This window comes from Talpa europaea, assembly GCF_964194135.1.
Source record: "Talpa europaea genome assembly, chromosome: 1".
Classification (NCBI taxonomy): domain Eukaryota; kingdom Metazoa; phylum Chordata; class Mammalia; order Eulipotyphla; family Talpidae; genus Talpa; species Talpa europaea.
The window spans coordinates 67,715,143-67,733,125 of record NC_140073.1 but is presented as its reverse complement, the minus strand read 5'-3'; the positions used below and the strand labels follow the sequence as shown (position 1 = coordinate 67,733,125).

At 40.8% G+C, this 17,983-nt stretch overlaps 1 protein-coding gene across 2 annotated transcripts in view; it reads left to right on the top strand.

Annotated features, from left to right (window-relative positions):
• The window catches only part of CNTNAP5 (contactin associated protein family member 5), a gene marked incomplete at its 3' end in the record, with an annotated part of 850,995 nt that overhangs the window by 785,888 nt on the left and 47,124 nt on the right, over positions 1-17,983 (top strand). For both annotated transcript variants that reach the window (XM_084247346.1, XM_084247345.1), the window contains exon 20: positions 16,845-16,971. In XM_084247346.1, coding sequence (XP_084103472.1) covers positions 16,845-16,971 — 127 coding nt within the window. The remainder of the gene's footprint in view (positions 1-16,844; positions 16,972-17,983) is intronic.

The following is a 17,983-nucleotide window of genomic DNA, read 5'->3' as shown; positions in this document are numbered from 1 at the left end:
AGCACATTTAGTGGTAATGATCATCAGTGCTCCTTCTGGCAGGTCCTCAGGCGAGGATGTGGAGTCATTTCCTGTGGAGTAGGAGACTGTGGTCTCCTGGGATGAGAGATGATTGAATTGTGCTATGACCGTGACAGCTTCCATTCCTGTTCTTCAGCCTTCTCCAGATGAATTCTCCCTCCTTCCGGGGGAATCTGCCTTGGGTTGCTTTCAAATTGTTTAACTATCTTTCGTGTGTCAATGTCTAAAAACATTTTTACTCTGAGAGACCATAATCTCCACTGAAGAGTTATTAATTATACACGTTCCTGTGTTTGTGTTCCAGCTATCCCCAGGGAACTCAAAGCACTTTGCAAATATGAATTGCAAACAATAAATAATGCCTTTGATGTCTAAGACACCGATCTCTGAGGATTTAAGTTGATGCCTCTTGAGGCATTCTAAAGAGAGGAAACCCTCACAACTCAAAGGCAAGAGTGAACCCCCTCATCTTCTGTAAGAGAGATCCAGGGAATATTAATTAGCAGGGCCTATGGTGCCAAAGTAGAACCTGAATATGTGATGAATTATGTCGTAGCTGTGTCTAAAATGCCAGATTGGTGACACTAAATGGCTTTTAATAGGAAAACCATGGTTTTATACCAATTTGGGGCCATCAGGAATTTCCATTAATCAATAATAAAGATGTGGGGAGATTGAAGAGGTAAAGCATGGGCAAGATTTTACAATACTGACTTAATCATGGACTTTGAGGTAACTTAATAATTAAACCTCATCTTGGGCTACAATAACACATTTCTTTTCCTGGGAAGGGTGTTATCCAGATAGGATATCCAGAGAGGAATATGAGCTGTGGGAGGAAGGTGAACATTCTAAAGGACTATAACACAGTTCAGGAAAGCTTGGATAAGAGAAAAGATCATTTTAGTGGGAAATGTATTTGTTTCACACCTTGTAATTTTAGTCCTTTACCCAGTGAAAGTGATGGAAGAATCATTTCGGTCATTTCTTTCTTTTGCACAGAATTCAACTAAAATTGAATTAGTACCTAACATAGGATATTTTAGGCACTGTTTTGTGTATGAAACAGCAAATGAATAAGAACCACTACTTTATTTCTATGTAAACCTGCTTCTCTCAAGAAATCATCCATTCCAAATTTTCTGTTCTACCAGGCAGAAATTTGAACTTGAGATGAGGATTAGGTTTTTCAAAATTCTTCTAGGCTGCTGCCTACCTAGCAAATTGTACACATTCAATTGATATCAATTGGTAATGAGACCAACTCTCCAGGCGACTGTTTCAATGTTCAGCACCACACTTGCTTCTTTCCAATTCCCTGTTGCGTAAATGGAGCTCTTAAATATGGTGCTGCATTAATAGGGTTTTTTGCAGCATCATTTTAGCAATAACAAAAATGATGATCCAGAGAATCAAGTCCAAGACAAAAAGTGATAGTAATGATAATATATGATGATGATGATGATGATGATGAATTCTTTATTCTGTTTCTTCATGGAATTCCTGCAAATGCAGCTTCAGAGTAATTAAGTAATAATCAGAATAATCCTTATAATACTATGTAAATGCTGACATATGTGAATGCTATGTGCCAAATACTCTTGAAACACATAATATAGCTTCAGTCCTTATAATTTCATGAAGCATGTGCTATGATTATAGCCATTTGCACAGAAGAGAGGTGAGGCACCAGTAGCCCATTTGATTTTAATTGCAGGAGAGAATCATTCCAAGTCAAAGCAAGAGTCGTGACTGTACACAAAACCCATAAATATGAATTGTTTTAAATATAATAAAGACTGGCAATACAGTTGCTCATTCAATGGCAGATATGTCAGATTCCTTTGAGGAGTACTGAAGAGACAGATGAATTAATTAGATAGGGTCTCTGTTCCCCTGGATCTCACATTCCTTTAGAAACTTCATACATTAATAAATAACCACTCTGATGGAAATATAATTACAAACTGAAATGTTTCATGTGAACAAAACACAGGGTACTATGAAAGCTCGTATCAAAATTGGGGGGCATGGGGATGTATGGATCTCCCCAAGGGAGAGACATTTGTGCTGAGATATGAAGGGTGGGCATAAATGACTGAGTTGGGTAGGGTTGAACGCAGTAGAAGGGGTGGCTGTGTACAAAAGTTCTCTTAGAGTGGAAAAGGCAGGTGAAGGAACTAGAAGATGGTGCCTACCTCAGAGAATGAGAGTGGGGCTGTGGGAGACTCTCTGATTGTCATTAGAGCTGGAGTTCTCCAGTTATTTTCCTTTGGCCTTCATATGTGCAGTCTGCCACCAAACCCTATTGATGTTCTTGGCTATTTCCCACTAAAATATACTTTTCTCTTATCCAGGTGTTCCAGAATTGTGTTATAGTCCCTTAGAATGTTCACCTGTTTCCCACAGCTCATATTCCTAGGACATTCTCTTCATGGAGGCCTGGACTTTTTCTTCTTGATTTTTTAAAAATAATTATTTATGCATGCAAGAATTGGGGTCTAGGCCAGTGGTTCAGTGGGTGAGAGGATTCACAGGGACAGAATGGGGAGCAGAACAGGCAGACTGACTGAAATACACTGCTGAGGGGAGCAGCGGACGAGGTAGGAGAGGTCTGCTGCACCACGTGGGTAGCTCCCTGGCCTGTCAGGGATCGAACTCCTGCTGCAGTGACTGTGGATAGCTTGATAGTGCTGAGACTTAACACCTTGTGCTACCAGGGGGGACCCATTTTTTGATTTTTTAAATTATATTTTATTGAGATAATATTGGTTGGCAACACTGATAATTTCTCAGAAGTATAAGTACACACCTTTTTAGGTGTGTGTTATTGCACCCGCCACCAAAGCACCCATAATCCAGCACTGTAGTCCACTGGGTCCCCTCTCCCACCTCTACTCCCTACCTTCCCCTCTGGCAGCCTCATTTTGTGGTCAGATTTCTAAGGTTTATTTTGACTTGGCTTTGTTTGTTTCTTTGTTTTGTTTCTTCAGTACTACAGGAAGTTCAGCCCTGAAAATCCAATCTCTCCTTCACCATACGGCTGACATTTTGTCCTTGATTTACCCTCCTCTCTTTTCCCTTCCCTTCTGTTAGCCACGGATTTGGTCTTATTATAGTCTAAAAGTCTACTTTTGCTTTATGTGGTTCATTTTTTTTTTTTTACTTTGTGTATTTAAAGATATGAATGTTTTTGGAAGGAGGATAGGATGCAGATGAGGCTAGATGGGATAGTTTGAGGTAAGATAATCATTGGTCTTTATTATGTTTTAGGTAGGGAGGTCACTTCATAATAAGGTGACACTGCCACAATCACAGGTGTGGTGAAGGAAGGTAAATGTGCTGATGCAGGGGAGAATGTTAGAGAAGGATGGGCAGTGGAAGGCCATCCATTCACTGAGGGACTGAAGAATGTTAGGGGGTCTCCTTGAATGCAACGGTCCTCTTTCTACTTATCGTATGTTCCACAGGGCCTGGGACATTTCCTCCAGGTTGTGATATTTGCTTTGTCTGTCCATGTGAGTTTGCTTTCCATCCTTGCTGGGGGGTGTGAACTCCCTGAGAGCAGAAGCCTTGCCTGAGTAGCTACAGCGCCCAGCAGAGGGAAGGTCCACCGCAGGTACTCACTACGCACTTGCCAGCTGCCTAGTGCATAACCTCATTGTCACATCACACGTCATTTTCCTTGCATCACTCCTAAGTTTTGGAACCCAGCTTTTCTCATCGATAATGATATAGAACATTAATTATGTGATCTCTGATTCCCCCCACCTCCCAGCATCATTAAGATTTATTCTTATTTTTTCTACCGGATATACTGCATGGCATGTAGAAAAAAATTTCTTGTCATTTCTCTTCCATTCATATTTAATAGTCACATCTTTTAAGAGAGGTTAACTGGAATGTCATGTGAGGGCAGGGCACATGGCGTGTCTAAGAGAGTGTGTGAGTGTATCAGCGAGATTAGATGTTTTATTTCAATTAGATTAGATTTATTATTAATTGTTATTTAGATTTATTATTTATTAATTAGATTTATTATTTCAATTCTGTAGTACTCCATGTTTAAGAAGAAAGAATTGAGGGGAGAAAATTGAAAGCAGAGACACCCAGCTTCTCATGTACTCCAAATCCATGGTGGGGCTTACAGTAAATCATAGAGGCCTTGGCTTCAAAATCTCAGGTTACCACTGAGACTTTAGGTGAATTTTCAACATCCCAGAACTTCATTTTCCTCTCATTTGTAACAGAAAATAATAACTACTGCAAATTGTTATCATGTCACAGCCTCCTACCCAGGCAAGTTTCTGACTCCTAAAGACAGGGGTATGAGTCTTGCAGCAGATGCTGGGGAGGAGCAGTACCAGACTGCACGCTTGCATCATGGGTACCCCCAAAGCCACCACATTCCCTCATTGAGTGAAATGTCAAAGATAAATTCATAAGAACTCTGAAGGCTTAGCACAGCTCAGACATTCAATAAACCTCATGTTCATCTTATCGGAGCATATCCTGTAGATGCAAATCAGCATTCCATTTCTAAGGCCAATGCTGTAGTAAGGAAGAAAAAATGGCTAAGGAAGGACAAAATCCTGACCATTCACCTCATTTCAGAACTGGGTGGGTCTACACCAGGAGAAATTGGAGGAGCCCCACCCTTCAGGAAACCCTTCATCTGATTGTCTGGATAATTTTGTGCCATTAAAGAGATACCAGGGTTAAGTCTTGATGGTTTAGTTTTGTGTAAAGTGCCCGAAGTTATTCTTAGGCTAGTTACACTATTTGTTAATGATTGTAGAAAATGACTTAGGAAATCGTCTCTAATTGTCCATCATTTATATTTTCATTTATGAAAGTGCCTGAAGCCAGCACTAGCTGCTCCGCAGTCTCTGCCCTTGGCAGGCTGCACAGGACTGACAGGCACCAGGAATCTCAAAGACCCAGGAGTGTGAGTACCACTCTGGTCAGGCAACACCGTGCACATTCAATTTAAAAAAGAGAAAGATTTTTCAATGTTTAAAAGACATTTTTATATGTTACTTATAGACCACTTCTGCCTGTTAAGTAGTGCAAACAGTATGGGCTCTTAGGATAAGTTTCAGACCTAATAATTTGATGAATATGGCTTAGCCGGTGTATATGAATGCATTTGTGCTGTGGGTCAAATCGTTGCTCTCCACACTGCCTAAACAGACACAGTTAGAAAATGTATTAGGGTTGTCACCCAAGGCTTTTGAAATTATCTTTAATTTTATTTTTATACATTTATTTATTTTTAAAGATTTATTTATTTATGTATACAAGAACTGGGGTATAAGCCAGAGGGTGGGTCAGGAGAGTGAGAGGATTCACCAGAGACAGAGTGGGGGGCAAAACAGGCAGATCTGCTGGATATATTGCTGAGAGGAGCATTGGGTGAGACAGGAGAGGTCTGCTGCACCATGTGGGTTAGCCACCTGGCCAGGGATTGAACTCATGCTACAGTGGCAGGTGATAGCTTAATAATTTTGAGACTTAACCCCTTGCACCACCAGGGAGGTCCTCTATCCATATTCTTTATCTATCTGTGTGTCAAAGGGCACTGGGGGGGGGGAGCAAAAAAATAAGGTGAATATTAGTTTTCCTCCTTCTGCCATGTTAGAAGCCTAACTGCCTAACTTCCTCCGGTGCCATCCATGTTATTGCAAACGGCACCTTTAGCTGCTTTTGTGTTCTACGGGATTTCAATTCAGTGTTATCAGTAAACCTTTCCAGATTTTCCAGTTTTCCTTCCTCTGCATGTGCTTTTCCAGCATTTTTCTTCACTGTATGGTAAGTCTGATTATTTTGAGTTTTTCACCGGGCTGTGCATTAGCTGGGAGAAGACTTTGTCTTTCTTGCCTAAGCCATGGTTCATAAAGCTGTCCCTGGCATGTCATGGTGATCCCATAGTGTCAGGTTTTCAGCCTTAGCCTCCCAGCCAGGAACAGACCCCAGGCTGCAAGGGCTGCGCTGAGTCCAGCGGCTAGACCACCACAGGTTGGTGTCTCAGGAAGCGACAGCAGGAACTTCGCAGATGCTCAGGCAAGGAAGAAAGAAGAGGCAAATTAGCTTAAAAGTTCATTAAGGAGAAAAGGAACAGAAATACACTGGGACTCCCAGGCTGGTGAAGCAGACCAGGGAAAGGGCGAGGAAGCCGACTTTTCCTAATCATTCTAAAGCTCCACCAGTTTCTTTGTGATTGGTTAGTTCTCAGCGGTCTCATTCACTGCCTAAATGTCTCTGTGCCCAGAACTAGTCTCTGAGTTCCAGCCCTTATCTTAGAGTCCTTTTTTTTAAATTGTCCTTGTCCGGGAATGTCCTGTTGCCCTTTCTGCCCCTAGTCCTGGGGTATTTGACTCTCTCCTTTCAGGATTTCTTGCCCTTGGCTCTGGAGCCTTCCTTAACTCTCCTGAAGTCCCTACACTGCCCCTGAAGCTGCCTAATTATCCCTAACTTACCCTAGGACTCAATGGTGGTGGAACTTCCGTTTGCCACATATTGATTGAGGCTCTGTTCTGGCTGAGCTCTGCACTGGGCACCACGGGAGATGTGAGGAAATGAACACATGCTCCTTGTTTGGGAGAAGTAGTGACTCTCTGTGGTATGTTCGCCATTCAGGTGACAAATCACAACCGTGATCCCCGAGCTCTGTGAATTTGCATTGCTCTGCACTGTCAGTATCTGTGGTCATCAAAATTTAAGAAATCTTCAAACACATACACTTACATAAAACTATCATTAGTTCCAAATACTGTAAAGTTTTAAGTGCCATGATCAAAAGCATCTATATTCAAAAGCAATTGGATTATAAAAAATGAACATAAAATTTACAAAGCTGCCTCATTCTGACTACTTTAAACACTAATTACTATATTCAGTTCTAATGCCTATTGCCTTCAAACACCATAAATCATATACAAGTAAGAGGAGAGAGTCTTTTAAATGTAAGTGGACTCTAATTGGGTCTCAGAAGAAAGGAAACCAGATCTTTAGTAGCTGAAAGAAATCTCTAAGCAATAAAGCATAAGACAGTCTCCCACATGGAGTATTCTGGACTGTACCTTTTACACACGCTGTAAAGAATTCAGAGGACAAGCCTGAAGCAAGGGGACTTACTTGGTTTCATTCATACATATCAACTAGAAAGTAAACATTGAAGTCATAATTTCATAATTCAATGTATTTTCCTTTTGTTAAAAAGTCTGCCATGATGCAGGTAATAGGGGAACTGTGGTCTGGAATGAGTGCCACCCAAGAGGGGTAATTGGTCTGCATTTATTCCCAGTAATGGCCCTCTTTTTCTATGCAAATGGCTTTTGAGTTAAAGGTAAGATAGGTTGTGGAATATTTTGTGCAAACGTAAACAGAAGCACTGAAATAGAAGAAGATAATTGTTGCTTATTAAGATGCTCAGAATAGAGCTGAATGAAGTAGACCAGAACCCATCACCGAATAGGCTAGAGGGTTTGGTACCTGCTTATTACTTCCTCTGAGAGTTTTCAAGGTTGTTTTTGAATAAGAAATGAATTGAGCCCCAGAAAACCATTATAGCCGAGTGGATCTGGGAATGCTCAGCGCATTGCAGTTACTGACTCATGAGAAATTCTCAAAGAGCTGAGAATGTTTCTTTAGGGGAGCTGATTCTTTTCGGTTCTAATCTGCCCTCACCTTGCCCAAGATGGAAACCATGGAGAACAACCTTAATGTTAACTTTGCCGCAAAAAGTGGCTATCTTCCACGAAGTTTGCATTTTTTGAATTATAAATTGTATTTTTCCAATAAGCTTAAAATGTAAGATTTGTTTTTAATTTGGAAATATCTTTTTCAATTTAGCATTGTATTGTATATACAGTGATTTGATAACAAGTTCTGAACAACTGAGCCTGGCTTCAGAATGACTACAAATTGGTTTTTAGAGTTTTCTCTGTGAAGTTTCACTAAGTGGGATTAGCATGCAGACATCTGCCTTCACTCAAAGGACTTTTATGAAATGCTTTTTCCTTATTAAGTGGGTACTGAGAAAGAGATATAGAGTCTGCCTTCTACTCTTCAGGGAAATATAGACCACAGTCAGATGAGAGGAAGAATCTATGCAAAATAACTGACATTTAAATATACAAATAGGTTAGAAAACTAAATTTCCCCCACATGTGAAATTAGCTTAAAATAATAATGTTTATGTCATAATTTTGAAGTCTAAATGATGAAATTTGAGAGCAGCATTAACACAATCCCTAAAAAAAATGGGCAGCTAATGATATTTTAATGATATTGATTATAACAATAGCAATAGCTAACATTTATAGCTCTAAGAATGATAATTATTAAAATCATTATTATCAGCCTTTACATAGATGTTTGCTTTATATATATGTTTGGATCAGCAAAAGGAAATATTTTTCAAATATCACACAAAGTATTTATTCACTCTTTTATTCTGAACCCTTCAGTATATGCTTAGCAATGTTCTTAAAACTGGAAATATCCCAGTAAGGATACTAGTAAAAATCTGTAATTGTAGAGTTTAAAATCAAATGGAGATGAAAATTACTAAACAAATTTAAAAATACACAAATCAAGAAATGACCGACTATGAGATAAGTACTATACAAACTGTAGTCAGTTGGCAAAATGAGCTTTTGCAATGGTGTCTGACAAAATTTACAATAAGCAACATTTCCTATGCAGTGACACAGAATGGATTTATATATCTGAAACAATCTTCCTAAGTACGGTGTCATAGTCATATTTTCTGATATTTTATTAAATCTCTGCCCTCATGGAACATATATTCTAGCAATTAAGCAATAAATAATAAAGTTAACAGTAAGATAATACTATAAGACATTAATTTCTACTCGAAAAAAGGAACAAAGTAAAGGAACCAGGAATGTGTATGAAAGAGGGGGTGATCTTGCATTTTTCAACATGATCACCAGAGAACAGTTCTTGAAATTGATGGCATTTGAGCAAAGACTTGGAGGAGTTCAGGGATGAAGAAATCATATGTCTATACAGAGAAGAGCATTCCAAGCACAGAAAACATGAAAGTTTGAAGTCCTGAAACAGATGTATATTTTTTTTTTTTATAGAGGCATGCTTTATTTATTTGTTTGCTGGTTTGTTTGTTTGTTTTTGTTTATACATGCACTGGGTACAGTCAGAAGCGCGGAGGGTGAGAGAATTCACCAGAGCGGGGAGCAGAGCAGGCAGAAGGACCGAAGTACACTGCTGAGGGGAGCAGCGGGCGGCAGGAGAGGTCTGCACGCCATGTGGGACCCTCCTCTGGTGGCCGGGGAGCAGCCGGGGATCGAACCGGCGCCGCAGAGGCCGCGCGCAGTTTCGCAACCCAGCGCTCAACCGCTGCGCCACCGGGGAGGCCCTGAAACAGATGTATATTTATTTAAGAACTGATAAGGAAAGCATGGCGGCTGGATCCCAGGGAGACAAGGGGAATGCAGTGTGCCAAGGAGAGAGCGTAATGAAGGTCTTAGGCAATCACACTCACAACCGAGACACTGTCTTCCACCTGTAGGAAGGCAGGCACCCAGTGGAGGACTTTGAGGAGTGATAGTGTTATAGGACAGCCCCGATATTGAACGGTTCCTGGCTGTGGGTCCTCACCCGCGCGCTTAAAAGGGACTTATGAATACTCCACTACAGGCACACACAAAAGGTTAATAAAAGGTTTATTTACAAGGGAAAAGGAAATAAGGAAAATGTACAACTCAGGGAGAAAATAGGGAAATAAAGTCTTTAATGCGTCCTACCCGATCCGCCGACCTGAAAACCCAAAGTCACTCTCAGAGCTGGCCGGACGCTGCTAGCTGGTGCAGAGCCAAAATGGGGGACCCCCCGAAAGCCCACGTGTCTGCGTTTATACCAACTTGGCTGCTTAACCCCACCCTTAGGTCCCAGCCACCTTCTCTTTGGTGGTGATGAGATTTGGAGTTCCCAGTGTCTTTGGCTTTGGCCTGGGGTGAGGGTGGAGTCCACAAAGCCTGCATGGAATTAGCTTTAGGACATCCTTTTCCCCCTAACAATTGGTCTTATTTCTACCTTAACAGGATTCCTAGCTATTCTTGTGAGAATAGGCTGCAAGGAAAGTAGTCAGGAGGAAGAGTAGTTAGGAGGCTATTGAAATAATCTGGATGAGAAAGCTGCTTCTCTGGGTAAGTTTGTAAAAGCAGAATTTGTTGGATTCCCAACATTCACATCTCCCTAGAACCTCAAAATATGACTTTATATGGAAATAGGGACATAACAGATATAATTACTTACATTAAGATGAAGTTATGCTGGATTTTATAGCCCATAAATCCAATCACTGGTGTCCTTATAAGAAGAGGGTGATAAGGATATAGAGACTCAGAGACACAAAGGAAGACCAATAGATGGTAGACTTTTAATAGTAGGCAAACATGGACATTGATTTTGTATCTTTTTTTTTAAAAGATTTATTTTATTTATGCATACAAGAACTAGGGTCTAGGCCAGAGGTGCTGGGGGTGAGAGGATTCACCAGAGACAGAGGGGGGAGCAGAACAGGCAGATCTACTGAAATACACTGCTGAGGGGAGCAGCAGGCAAGACAGGAGAGGTCTGCTTCACCATGTGGGTTAGTTAGCTCCCTGGCCAAGGATCTAACTCATACTGATGTGGCTGGCAATGGCTTGGTAGCACTGAGACGTAACCCCTGTGCCACTGGGGAGGCCATGATTTTGTGTCTTTCAACTAGATTATGAAGTCCTTAAAAATGCAGCCATTACATGATAACTATCTTTTTAGTATTTGACTAAGTTGAATATATGTTAGTTTATATTGTTGGTGCAGCAGTAATAACATTCACCAGTGTGGTTCTTTTTTAAACAGTTGTCTTCTGGATGCATGATAGTAGTTCATGTTCTAGTCTCCACAGTCACAAAGTTGAACAAGAAATTATTTTTCCCAAGGGACCTTAAATTGAAGGCAACAGTAAAAGGAATAATAATAAATTGATATTGTGACCAAAGGTGAACACAATGGCAATATAGTTAAAAGAATGATTATATCAGTTTTATTGGCAATTGGAGACTTGGGTCACATGAGCTTGTCAGACAGATAAAGAAGCAGTGGGGTGTTTCTAGCTGAGGGGAAAATGTGCAGCAGTGAGAAAAAAATATTATTTGAGGGGTACTGATTATTCAGAGATTTTTAGGATGTGAGCAATATGCATGTTATAAAGCTGTAAAGGTAAGTAAATGGTCTTGAATAGTTGGCCAAGAGGTTGGAATGTATCATGTCAAATTAGTGAGTCTTAGAGTATTTAAAGTACCAGTGTCATATGGACAAATATGTGCTATAATACACTGATGACGATGTGGAAGTCAGATTAGCATATGAAGACAGCAAAAGTGAGAAAATTTAAAACAGTAATTCTTGAACAACTGACGAGTGAGACTTTACCCTAAGCCTCAACTCAAGATACTACACTGCATATTATTTAGATTTTTCAGTTCCGAGATACTAGTACTAGTGTGTATTTTTCCCATCCTCATGAGTGGGTGATAGTCACTCGGTATAAATATTATAATGCCTTTCTAAAAGGTCCATGAACACCTGTTGATTTTTAGAGTAGATTTGAAAATGTGTCCAAAAGCGGCACACAGGGAACATGCCATGTCTACAAAGGTGGACATCAGTGGCGTTTCTGCCATTCCAAAAATGTAGGATTGCCGGTGTCCATCAAAAACTAAGAAGAGACAAGAGAGAACCAAGTGTAGGCTTTGAGATTTTTGGCTTCTAGAGCTCGAGACAATTTAGGAAGATAGAAAGGAAGAAAAGAAAAAAGAGGGAGGGACAGAGGAAGACAGAAGGGAGGAAGGAAGATGCTTCAGCATCTCAGGTGAGCAGATTCCCTTTAACCTGAAGTTCTGCTTCTGAAGCTGCATGTGTCTACCTAAATGTGTGCAGAGTCTAGCATTGAGCAACTAAAAGAGTCACCGAATCCAGTTCTGAGCTCGCCAAATCTGTACTCTGGCCTTTTGTAGCATGGCATCCCCGGTGTCAAACCCACAGTGAGGGGCTGCTTTATGGGGTGTGGCCCATGGGGTTCACATGAGCAATACAAGAACAAGATACAAGAATCTGTTCAATGAAGATGTGGCAAAAATCTGGTATGCTGAGTTATCTCTTTGAAGAGACAAGCATTTTCCATTATTCTCCTGAGAGACCAGGGGATTTTGCCATCCAACCGAGGTTGTAGGGTGAGGGTGGGTGCAAAGAGAGAGGGAAGTGGCACCACAGCCCAGAAAGAGACTTCCATTCCTACTTCAACTCAAGTAACTCCACATTTTTCTGTGTCCTGTACTGGTTTTCAGTATAGATGTCACGTAAATAAAGTGTTCTAATTTAAAAATAATTTGAAAAACACAGGACAAAGTCTAATCCAGAATCAAGGAGAAAGAGATCGAACTTTATATATTAACAAAAGGCAAAAGGCTCAAGGCAGTTGGTGGGCGTCTGAACCTGAATGAATCCTGAGACATCATGACCTCAGATGTAGGTGCAAAGGGGGAAAATCAGTGAAATCACCATTCAATTCCTGATGGGATCTGAAGGAATTATCCAGTTTCTTTGACATGCAATCTAGGGACTTTCTAGATAAATTTTGTCCCAACTCCACAGGCACAAACACCAGGGTGAGGCAGTGTCTAAGAACAACTAGTTGGTGCCTGGACTTAATGAGAATATTTATCACTTGTATGGGGACTTCTTCAGAGAATTTATTGTTTGAGATGAGAAAATTCTCTAAGACCCGCTGAATTTTTTTGGAATTGTCTTTCTCCCTTTCAGATTTCTGAGTATTTGCCATGGGCCAGGCACTGAAAATCTAAGGTGAATAGCCAAGGAGTTTACAGATGTGTATAAGAGACAAGCACGTGAATAGCACAACCAGGACATGTTAGAATAGAGGCCAGCACTGAGTATATAGAAGCAGGAGAGGGCACTCTGGAAAAAGCCCAGAAACATCCCAGAAGAAGAAAACTTCCACAGGATTATAGAGGATGGATAGGAATAAACAATGAGAAAAGTTGGAGTGAAAGAGAATTCTGGGCTGGGGTAGTTATGATCCATGAGAAAGCCATGCATTATGGAGCTTGCTAGATTTAGTTTCTAAATCTGATTCCATCACATAAAATAAATGATGAAGTTATTCATCTTTCAGTACCTCTGTTTCTTCACCTATAAAATGGAGGAAGGGAAAAATTAGTTTTCTAGAAAATGGTGTCATAAGCAGGAACTCAAGCGTGATATTAGGAAAGTGATGATAACTTTGTCCACAAAGCAACAGGGAAATTTAATAGGATTTAAATAGATTTCTTATCAGTGTGTTAAAATGCTTTGTTCATAATTCTAAATTCCACCTCCACTTTTTTTCAAGTAACTGTTGTTTAACTATATCAATAATGGCATGGATTTCAGCTAAAGACATAAAAAAGAGAATGTATACATCTAGAGTTCTTCCAGCATTAATAGTATCTGTTAAAACTTCACTGGGTACTTGTTGCTGACTGAAGGTCATGTCATTGTAGATTTCCTAGTCCCAGAAGAATATTTGGAAAATGATCCAACCAGGACTCCAACTAAATTCATTTCTAAAGTTCACACTTAAACATCTTATCCCAGTCTACATACACATACATAAAGAAAGACTGTTCTCTTTATAATGTAGCAACATTAGTAATATGACCAGAAAAATAAGGACCAGTAGAAGAAAATACAATGTAGTCTTAGATAAGTTGTAGTAAACTCCTGGCCAGGACAGTTCAGGCTTTGGTTTAACACATTTATACACAGCACATTCTCATAGTCAGTTCACATCTATGGGACTACAGACTTGTGGTATTTACTATTATGTTAAAGGGTTAATGAGGGGAGGGCAGGAGTAGGAATCTCTAGAAGGAATTGGAAGCATTGAGATGAAGCACCCAGAGAAGCTAGGAGAAGACCGGAGGGCAGAGAGCAGTTCTGGGTCTCTTGGCTCTGTAGAGACTAGTGCACATGACAGTGGCTTTCCCAGAAGCTGTTGGTGGTCTACTGACTCCCTAGATTGTACACTGGAAGGCGAGAACTGACTCTTAGCTCTCTAACCAAGCTGCAGAAGAGAGGCTGGGGCATAGTTATTACTGAGCCTCTGCCTTTGACTCCATCTTTCTCCATCTCACCTCAGCATCTCACTGAAGACTGGAAGTCAGTCCTTACTGGTGGCAAGTTTATTTTACATTGAGTTTTTCTTCCTATATGTTATGTGAAATGAGTTAGTGAGAGGTTTCAGACGATCATGTTGGGGTACTCTGGGAGGCATTGATTAGATCAAAATCCCTAAGAAGGTGAGATAAATATTTGTATGGCTCTCGAAGAACTGGTGAGGTGTTTTAGACATAAATGCGATGTGGTGAAAGCTTTAGAATATTTTAACATACAGGGTCCCTGAGAAATTTACTGACATCTAGGATGGATGGTTATGAGGCAGGTCTTACAAAGGATGTGTGAAATGGCAATGCTTTCTAAATGGGCAAGATGTAGGAATACATATAAGTATATAAATTACCCAAACTGTGTGATATGAAAGACTCTAAATATCCTAAAGTAATGTGGCATGTGATATCATGCTTTATATATAACTACCACATGTTGGTATTATTGTGTTGAATTTACTCTTAAAACAACCAGATTCTTGGAATTAAGATGAACCTGGAACAGCAGGTGGCCAACAATCCACCAGTGCACAAGATGGGACTTTTCCCACCACAGACAAGTCAGGGTCCACTTGGCCTCTGTGTCTGTACATGTCACCACACCTACCCAATACCTATCAGTCCAAATATGTTACTGCTAGGGATGTGCTATCAATTTTAAAGTGAATGTATCATTTTATGGCAGTGGGAAGATTGGTTTACAACACTGTATATGATTCAGAAGTATAGGTTCACACTTCTTGAGATGTGTATTAACACACCACACCCACCACCAAGGCACCGATAGTCTTCCAACATAGTCGACTGGGCCCCTCCATATTTCAGTTTCCATCCTCTTCTCCCCACTCTGGTAGCCTCTATTTTACAATCAGATTTCTATGGTTTATTGATGGTTTGATTTCGTCTGACCATTTATTTTGTTTCTCTATATTTTACATGTGAGTGAAACTATCTGATATTTTCTTTTCTCCTTCTGACTCATTTCCCTTGGCAAAATACCCTCCAATTCCATCCATGTTTCTGCAAATGGCAAGATTTTTATTTTTCATTTTTAGTAACTTGAGTAGTATTCTGTCACCTAGTGGGGCGGCAGCTTTGGGAATAGCTCAGGATGGAGGTAAGACAACTCAAAGTCCAAGTAGTGAGAGAGAGAGGCCTAGAGGGGCTCACGCCTATGGAGATGCAGCACCTCCCTTCCCTCCCCCCTCAGTCCCACATTTATGAAGTATCAGATTCAGGGAAGGTGGCTAAATATGTGGAGGAAGGGGAATGTTGGGGATGTGTATTGGGGATGCATAAATGTCTGCCACAAGCTAGAGGTCAATGAATAGGGGCTGTTGTCTGGATAGCTCCATTGTTGCTGCTCATCAGAAGTCCTATCTCTAGTCCCTTTACACTTAACTTCCTGTCAAGGTGGTCTAACTGGATATGCTAATCTGGCCCTCATGTCTGCCTGCTGTTTTCAGCTGATATCCTCATACCAAGACTTTTGTCCTGGTGAGAGGCCCCCTACCTGACTCTATATTTTAGCTTGATCAGCACCAACTCTGGGCACCAAGTAAAATCCCAAGAACAAAGGAGACAGGGGAATTCACAGTATTCCTAATCCACTCAACTTTCCTAGGGCATTTGGGTTGTTTTCCTAACTTGGTTATTGTAAACAGTGTCCCAATGAACATAAAAAAATAAACAAAATATTTCATTTAATTATTTAGGTAAATCAGTGATGGTCAGCACCAAAAGCAAAGAATGAACCAGAAAGACAGGATTAACTGTATACAGCCTCTGCTGTTGATTGACACTGCAGGGCAACAGCTTCATAGATCCAAACTACTTTCTCCCAGTGTGTCAGGAATTGTTTTTTGATCTTATTTCACATTGCATATTCCACAATTCCATGAAGGGGATTAGGGAAAAAAATGGAACTATAGAGAGTGTTAGTTATCGAACAGATACTGGAAAAGAGCTTATTTCAATCTTTTTAATGTTTCCACAATCCAATTTCATGGAAGTTTGGTTGTTTTAATTTTTCAGATTAGTATTTTGGTTTCTGATCATATGAACACACACATACGTATTGCAGTATTTTCTTGACAGGGTAAGATGCTATAGTAACAACATCTTATATCTTTTAAAAATGTGAATGATGGAAAACTTGAGACATCGGTATTTAGAAAATAATAATGACTAACTATAAAGACAATATGATCATGATTTTACACTTTATGGGTCCCATTTTTTTTAAGATTTATTTATTTATTTATACAAGCACTGGGTACAGTCAGAAGCACGGGAGGGTGAGAGAATTCACCAGAGCCAGAGCGGGAAGGAGAACAGGCAGAAGGACCGAAGTACACTGCTGAGGGGAGCAGTGGGCGGCAGGAGAGGTCTGCGTGCCATGTGGGACCCTCCTCCGTTGGCCCGGGAGAAGCTGGGGATCGAACTGGCACTGCAGAGGCTGCGGGCAGCTTCGCAACCCAGCGCTCAACTGCTGCGCCACCGGGGAGGCCCTATGGGTCCCATTTTTAATTCTAATTTCTAACATTTTTTATTTCAAGGAAGCTTACAAGTTCGATATCACCTGAGCAAGGAAGAAACTCGTGTATTCACCATTGATGGAGAGAACTTTGCAAACAGAAGGATGTACCACTTAAAAATTAACCGAGAGGGAAGAGAGCTTACCATTCAGGTACCTGTTTCTCTTCTTCTGCAGACAAATGTGCCTTGGCTTACTGCTAAAACTTTTCTGAAGTTCTACCCCAACCCAAGTGTGGTGTCAAGTTCTGCTGAAATAGGTATAAAGCACTTTTGACCCCACCTTGAAAGAATAGTTCTCAGAGTGTGTTCCTCCCTCCATAGAACCCTAACTTGTGACTTGCTGGAAATGCAAATCTCAGGCCCCACATCAGATCAACTTAATAAGTAACTTTCTTGCAGAAAATGGGGGGGAGCAGGTGACTCTGATGTCCACTTAGGTTTGATGACCCCAGAACTAGAGTATAGTGAGGAAAACACACTCAATGAGAGAATCACAGGCACTGACGAGGGCAAAGTTGGAGATGTGCACAGGGGCTTTCGGGCATGGAGGAGGGCTCTGGTCTCGTCTGGGCGTCAGTGCTTAATACCTGGAAGAAGTTAAGAGTAAATGTGATGAATCAGTCCTAAAAGTGTGTCTACCTCTCATCCTTCCCATGAATTGCAGCTCCATGTATCCAACTACCTACTTTGGCATATCTATTCCAATATCTATTAGACATCTTCAATGTAAGATATCTATTTTTTTTTTAATTTTTGCATATAACTGGGGTGTAAGGAGATGTGGGGGGTGAGAGGATTCACCAGAGACAGAGCGGGGAGCAGAACAGGCAGACTGACTGAAATACACTGCTGAGGGGAGCAGCGGGTGAGACAGGACAGGTCTGCCGCGCCATGTGGGTCAGCAAAGTGGCTGGAGGTCAAACTCCAGCTGTAGCAGTGATAGCGCTGAGAATAAGTGATAATGTTATTTATCACTGAACACCCTGGGGCCACCAGGGAGGCCCTGTAACTTATTTAAATTGAGTAACAGAATCTTCTCCCAACCTCACTCCTGTAACCTATATTTCAGTTCATGGTAGCTCCATTTTTGCAGCTGCTCAATCCTAAGCCTTAGTGTCATTTCTGATACCTCTCTCTCTCACCAGCAACAACCTTTTGGTCAA